The sequence below is a fragment of the Lupinus angustifolius genome, chromosome LG04, assembly GCF_001865875.1.
Source record: "Lupinus angustifolius cultivar Tanjil chromosome LG04, LupAngTanjil_v1.0, whole genome shotgun sequence".
NCBI lineage: Eukaryota > Viridiplantae > Streptophyta > Magnoliopsida > Fabales > Fabaceae > Lupinus > Lupinus angustifolius.
In genome coordinates, this window is record NC_032012.1 from 4052884 (window position 1) to 4060785 (window position 7902).

General features: G+C 28.3%; 1 protein-coding gene across 1 annotated transcript; it reads left to right on the forward strand.

Annotated features, from left to right (window-relative positions):
* Nucleotides 3516-5467, forward strand: LOC109345172 (40S ribosomal protein S5-like). The gene is made up of 4 exons (XM_019583999.1): nucleotides 3516-3654; nucleotides 4438-4709; nucleotides 4831-5034; nucleotides 5189-5467. The coding sequence occupies exons 1-4, from the start codon at nucleotides 3559-3561 to the stop codon at nucleotides 5241-5243; spliced, it is 627 nt and encodes a 208-aa protein (XP_019439544.1). The 5' UTR covers nucleotides 3516-3558; the 3' UTR covers nucleotides 5244-5467.

Genomic DNA, 7902 nt, shown 5'->3' on the forward strand with positions numbered 1-7902 from the left:
GACCCCAACACAACCGAATATACAAAATATTAAACTACAAATGGACTACAATATGGATTAAAAAATAGAATTGGGACCACGTGAAGCAAAACGAAAAAACATAAGGGACCAAACACCTCAAAATCGCAGTTTCGCTTCTCTTTATAATCACATGCACAAACCAACAATAAATGTTTTACACTTTGAATGGTGAACAAAGTGAAGAGCGATTATGGTGAAGAAAAGTCGATCCATATGTTCTGGGTTGAATATGAAGAATATTGAAGGAAATGAGCAGATGTTACGGGTGAAGATGAACGAAGGTAGAAGATCGATCAAAATGACGTCGTTTTTGTCAATGCAAAACAACGTCGTTTAGTATAAAATAAAATTATTTAAATATTAATTTATTTAAAAATAATAATTTTACAAAAATGACGTTGTTTTGAGCCGAAAAAATTTAAAAAAAAATAACGGGTTGCTGACATGACAAGTTGTACATGTAAGACCATCCACCATGTCAACATTTAACATGTTACACCAGCAACTCTATGACATTTAACGGTGCCCACATGACGGAAGGACTAACGTGACTCAACGTTGAATTTGTAGGATACTAAAATATCACTTAAAAAAAATTTAGGGCCTAATTTATAACCATAAAAAAAGATCTAAAAAATAATATTTTTTATACAAAATTCAAAAAAATATAACCAACTCACTTTCAACAAATTTTACTTTACTATATAAACATCCGTTTAATGTGTAGATTTAATGGAATGTTTAATCACTCGTTTTTAATGATTATGTGGTTTTAGTCCCATCATATTTTTTTAACTTTTAGTATGTCAACTTTTCAACTTGTGTATTATTATTCTATCCATCCTTATTATTTTGTTTGTTATATTATAATACATATATATGTGGTTCAGGTATGCGAGATTTATTAATTTCCCTATAACAAATCAGATTAGGTTATTTTTATAAATAAATATGTCACACTAAGGCTTTTATCAATATATTTATGGGAGCAAATTTGATATCTCAAAAAAAATTGTTTACTGGTTAAAAAATACTTAATTGTCAAATTGTTAATTTAAATATATTTTTTAACTAATCACAATTTAAACCTAATTTTATTAGATTGTATATTAGTTGAGGACTAAAGTTGATATAAGTAGAAGGAGAGAGTAATTAAATTTGAATAATAGTAGAAGAAATTCATATAAACCTGATTTTATGGTTTTGCACAACATATTTCCGAAGTTATATTTTTTTATAGAATCTAAGTTTTATTCATGCTTTTATATGAATAATTGAAAATAGCAATAATTAAATACTTAGGTTATTTTAAAATAATAGATTAATTAGTGATTTTTTTTTTGTATTTTTTAAAATTTTATGGTAACATAATTTATTAAATTTTTATTGATAGAACATCATGGAAGTACATCAAACTTTTTATGTGTATGAAATGAAACAATGAATAATTTTCTAAGGGAGCATCCATGCAAATGTTAGTTGTAAGATTAATCTTAGGGTCACAATTATGAAAATGAAAATGTCCTTAGTGCTATTGCGGAGGGAATCAGAGGATGCATTGTTAGGGGTGAAGAACATTTAAAATGAAGATATTATGTAATATTATGTTTCAAGTCAATCAAAAGGCATCATTTAATTAAGAAAAAAATTATTAAAAAATAAACTAATATTTTATATTATTTTATGAAATATCATTGGATGGAGATATGAGATCAAAGATTTTTTGGAATAGGGAATCTCAGTTCGAGCCCTAAGCAAGGCTCGCTACATATTTCTTAAGAAAGTGAAGAAAAAATAGAATTAATTGATAAAAAATAAGATACATATATTTAATGTATTATTGATATATTTGGGGGAAGTGTTTAACCAAACTTAGAATTGTAAAGCAATAATTGTTTTGAAACAAAAATATAAATCAAGAAAAATATAGAGGGGAGAAATAATATATTTTTCTAAGCTTAATTTTGTGGAACATAATTTTTATGTATTTTTTTCTAAGCTTAATTTTGTGAAATTAGCTTAGAAACCCTAAATAGAAGATGGCTTAAAGACTAGATTAGGGATAGTAAAAAACTCGACCCGTAAGTACTTGTGTAAATATTCGCAATGAGTACCCACAATAATAGCTTATGAGTGAGAACAAGTTTTATGATATTCGCCCTATGGGTAACCACAAATTTATTATATTTTATTATTATTATTATTTTAAGATTATGTATCATATACTTAATATTATTATAAAATAAATTACATATTTTATTATAGTTATAAATTTATCATATTATTCACATAATAATTATTTTTATATATTGACTATTATAAATATATAAATATATAATTAAAATAAAAATTCGTTGGATATCCACAAATACCTGCATGCACGAGTATATGTAAATTTTGCGGGTTTAGGAACTAGAAAATGTTACCCCACCCGTCTACTCCCATTGCCATCTCTAGACTAGATTTTCAATTAGAAATTGAATCATTACAATAGTTTTTTCTCATGACAATATAAGTTTAGGTGATGTTTGGTTCAGAAATATGTTTGGATTTTCATTTTTGTGTGTTGCTTAAACATACAAAAACTTTAGGTGATGTTTGGTTCAGAAATATTTTAACATTCTTGGGATTTTTATTTAGAATATGAGATTCTCACAATTTATAATCTTATAAATTAAAAATAAAAATATAATTCATACTAAATGTACGCTTAATCATAAAAACAACATTATATTAATCTTGATTTGTGAAGATGTGGCAAAAAAATGTATTCTCACAATTTTATAGTGGAATTTCAATTCTTTTAACTTGATATAACTTGTATACCTTCCTCTTTTTAACAGATAAATTTGTAATCGATGAAACTTAAAAAAAAAAATTAATCACATACCTTCATGATATCTTATACAACTGAAGTCAAAGCAAATTCAAGATGATGCTTGTGAATTCAATATCATAAGTTCAAATCATAAAAATAATCTTTTTATTTATAAAAGTTAAGTCTAGAATATGAGCATATCTATTATCTACAAACCACATTAAGTAGAAACCTCCAATCCTCCTTTTAAAGGGATTATATATATTAAAGTTATATAATTGTTGGAATCTATGTACTAAGACTAAAGTTTAATTGCTATCATTATTGTAAACATAAAATAGAATTTGGAATTTCTGAAAGAAAATGATGTATATTTACAATGTAACTTTTTTATACTATTATTATATCATTTATTATTTATTTCAATCATTATTATCTCTTCAATCAAATTAATACAAATGTACTGACTGTATATAAATTTTTACATTATTTGTATATATATTACCCTAAATATCTTATCGGCACATCAAATTTCTAACAGAAATTAGGTAAAAAGAACAAATTAGATAAACAATCCATAAACCCAAAATGAATTCAAATTTGATTTCAACCGGACCAACCCAAAATGATAGTTAGGCCCATAAAACGTTAGGGTTTTCGTTATAAACCCCATAACCCTTTCTTTCGTTCTCTCCATTGAACACAAACTCTCTCTTTCCATGGCGGCAGTTGAAGATTCCGTTCCTTCCACTGAGATCGTTGGATCAGTCTCCGATGTCAATCTCTTCAATCGTTGGTCTTACGCTGAAATCAATGTATCACGTCTTTCCCTTTCAATATCTTTTTTATTTATTTCTTTTCTCTCCATATATAATATGCATTTTCAATTCCTTAATTACCCGCATTTTTTAATTCCATGTGGTCTCATTTTATTATGATAATCATTCAAATCTTGGGTTCATTACATATTTTGTGATTGTTGCTTGTAGAATCAGATAGGTTCTGTATGATGCTTTGTTTGCTTTTAGTTTGTGATAATTCAAGTCTTATTTATTTTTTTATTCTCTGCAAAAAATAAATGAAATGGTGAAATTTTACTATGCCAATCCCACCTAATGGGGTTAAAGCTTTGTTGTGGTTGTTGAATGTTGATGATGAAATTTTACTATTTTTTTTGCATCTCACGCGATCAATTTTTTCGGTATTTTGTTGAATCTGTCTGTTTGATTGTGCCATCTGAGCTGTATTTTGAATATATGCCAAAAATTTAAGTGATTTTTTCTATTGTTATGATAAAAATGTGCAGATATAACTGTCACTAGAAATATTTTTTTATGGCTATTATTGAATTTGGGCAAAGAATGATAACATTAACTACACCTTATTTGAAAAGAAAATACTGTCTGGTTAGAACTGGCTTATTACATGATTGCTTTAAAATATTGTTTTGGGTATTTGGTGAATCTGACTGATTAATATGCTATTTGAGCCTTATTAAACATAGACTGAAGGTCCTTGATGTGACATGATTTAGTTGCTTGTTATTTGTTTAACAGTGCTTCTTCATATGATAACTTATTGACATTCTTATTTTATAGGTTGCTGACGGGTCTTTGGTAGATTACATTGGTGTGTCTGCTACCAAGCATGCAATCTATGTCCCCCACACTGCTGGGAGGTATTCAGCGAAGCGTTTCAGGAAGGCACAGTGTCCAATTATAGAGAGGCTTACCAACTCTCTTATGATGCATGGACGCAACAACGGGAAAAAGCTGTTGGCAGTAAGGATAATAAAGCATGCACTGGAAATTATCCACTTGCTCACTGACCAAAATCCTATCCAAGTTGTTGTTGATGCTGTTGTCAACAGGTACCAACAATCTAAACTGAAAAAACCTTTTCTTTTCTATCTTCGGTTTGATACAGCATTGAACTACATTTTTTTTATCTTGTGTTTTCTCTTACCTCTAAAAAATTTAATGTCGATCCAGTGGACCAAGGGAAGATGCTACTAGAATTGGATCTGCTGGTGTTGTTAGACGTCAGGCTGTGGATATTTCTCCCCTGCGACGTGTGAATCAGGCTCTCTATCTCCTTACCACAGGTGCACGTGAGGCTGCATTCAGAAACATTAAGACTATTGCAGAATGCTTGGCAGATGAACTTATCAATGCTGCTAAGGGGTCATCAAACAGGTATTATTAGTCAAAACTTTGATTTTCAACCCTTTTTGGGATTTCTCTACAGAATTATATATGCATAAACACACTGGTATTTGGTTTTCTTTGGGTATGATCCAAATTTGCTCGTTATATTGTTGTTGATTCTGTTCATTGGATTTTATTTTAGCTATGCTATTAAGAAGAAGGATGAGATCGAGAGAGTTGCCAAGGCCAACCGTTAAGGAATGAAGAGTTGCAGTGTGATACAGAGTAATGCATTGGAGATGTCTTTTTTCGCGTACCTTTAGCTATGGAACTTGTTAGCCTCAACCTTAAATTTAATTTATGCTAAACTTGTTTGCATTTCAGTGGTTTGTTTTGTTATGTTTGAATTGTTGAAGAGATGGTTTTGTTACTATTCAATCAAAGAATAGTCTTTATGTTATTTGTTGAAATGTTCTTATCATTATAGGGTATTTGGTCTGTCATCTGAAATAGTTTGCATATTAGTGATTGAGATTGTCTAATTGGTAGTTTTTAAAATCGTTCGACTGAAAATATCAATTAATTTCCCCACATGTTAAAGGCAACCTTTTCAGTACAAATTTACTTATTTTTCAGTACCTTTTTTTATTGTGAAACTAAATGGCTGACTTTACAAGTTTTCTATAAATAAATATAAATGGGTAAATATTCATTTCGGTGTCTTTATGTTTTTTGACCTTACCATTACCCTTTAGCGTTTTTTTACAAGACCTGATAGAGATTAATTTGACTTTAAAAATGACTAATTGAACTTATGTTTTAAATTTTTGGGACCATTGAGTTTTTTAATTTTGGGAGACAAAACTTTAAAGTGTAATAGTTTTTATGAGACAAATATATTTTTGTTTTGTAAATGTACTAAGGCAATTTACATTGTCTTAGTATAAAGAGATGATCAAATAAGTAAGCAATTTCTATGTAATAGTTTGAATATGCTGTCTTAGTATAGATATGGAAGTTTGTGTCTGGAATTAGTGGAATATATCATAGAAGATGTCAAGATGAGGTGCAAAGCATTAGCTTTGAATTCCTTGTAAGAGAAAATTAAATGTGGGTTCTTTTCAGCTTGCTTCTTACAATTTCACTAAACAATTGCAGAGCAAATTGACCCATTTAAAGTGTGATGTTGCATTTTTAGAGAGGAAAGTGCATTTTACCTTCTAAAGTGCTTGGAGAAACTAAATCTTAATTTGTTATATGATTGATCATCCCAAGATTGATTAATAAGAGTCTTATAAACCAATTCACTAGATTGGGTTATAAGTCATGCATGCTAAATAGGACTATTGAGGCTGCAATGTGGAGAATCTAAATCTGTCCACCGTAAGAAAAAGTGATCCATATCACAACTATAGTGACTAACATGATTTATTGAAGAGCTTATTTTTAATTTATTATTACATATAAGCACTTATCAATATGTTTGTTGTAGACTTGTAGCTCATAAAAATAGGCGGAGAGAAAATATGAGCATGTTTGGTTTGAAAAACATATTCTATTTTTATTATTGACTAGTGTGTAAGTGATTGGTTAATTTGCATGGTATTATATATTCAATTTTTATATATTTTATTTTTTTTTGTAATTAGAATGTATTTGTTGTATTCAATGTACTTTATATTATAATTTTTGTGTGTTTATGATAATATATAACTTAAGGTGAGAGATGTAGTTAATTAATGTGTTGGGGGTAATTAATTAGGATTATATGTTTTTTTTGTAAAAATTAAATAATATGAAGGGCAAAATAGAAAGTAAAAATTACACCACGATGGAAGTTACACCATGTTTTGTCTTTTATATATAGTACTAATGTGTACAGGCACTTCGTGTCTACCGATCAATATTGTATGATATTACGTATTTAATTTTTATATATTTCATTTTTATAATTAGAATATATTTGTTGTATTTGATGTACTTTATATTATAATTTTTATATGTTTATGATAATATCTAGTTTAAGGTGAGAGATGTGATTAAATAATATGTTGGTTGTGGTTAATTAAGATCATATGGTTTTTTGCAAAAATTAAATAATATAAAGGGCAAAATAGGAAGTGGAAATTATACCATGGTGGAAGATACACCATGTTTTGCCTTTATATAGTACTAGCGTGTTGACAGGCACTATCGTGCCTATCAACCCGCTTTCCTATTGTTTGTAATGTGTATTCTACATATTAAGTTGTATTATATATTGTAATTTGCACTTGAATATATATTCGTTTGAAGTAATTGTTTAATCTTAAAGAAAAGATGCATATACAATTGTGTTCATCAAGAATAGAGTCTTGGTATCTTCACTTAATTTTATTTTCTAGCGTATTGACAGGTATTACTGTGTGTGTCAACCCACTTTCATATTGTTTGTAACATGTAGTCCGGATGTTTTAAATGTCAAATATTCATATACTATTTACTCAATTGCATACATTGTGACCAATGCAATATATTTCATGCATTCCTATTTTTTAATTTAATAGATATATATTGTGACCAATGCAATAGATTTACTCAATAGATTTTAATTAATTAGATAAAAAAATTACTTTTATATGTAGAATACACATTACAAATGATATGAAATCGGGTTGACAAATCTGGTAGTGCCTGTTAGCATGCTAGAAAATAAAATTAAGTGAAGATATCAAAAGACTTTATTCTTGATGAACACAATTGTATATGCATCCTTTCTTTAAGATTGAACAATTACCTTAAACGAATATATATTCAACTGCAAATTACAATATATAATACCACTTAATATGTAGAATACATACACATTACAAACAATAGGAAAGCGAGTTGACATGCACTACTCTGCCTCTCAACACGCTAGTAAAGATAAAATTA

Bases quoted from the DNA above. Each gene is read 5' to 3' on its own strand.
- LOC109345172 (XM_019583999.1), top strand. From the start codon at position 3,559: ATGGCGGCAGTTGAAGATTCCGTTCCTTCCACTGAGATCGTTGGATCA. The intron at 3,655-4,437 runs GTATCACGTCTT...CTTATTTTATAG, and splicing joins GGTCTTACGCTGAAATCAAT to GTTGCTGACGGGTCTTTGGT. The intron at 5,035-5,188 runs GTATTATTAGTC...ATTTTATTTTAG, and splicing joins GCTAAGGGGTCATCAAACAG to CTATGCTATTAAGAAGAAGG.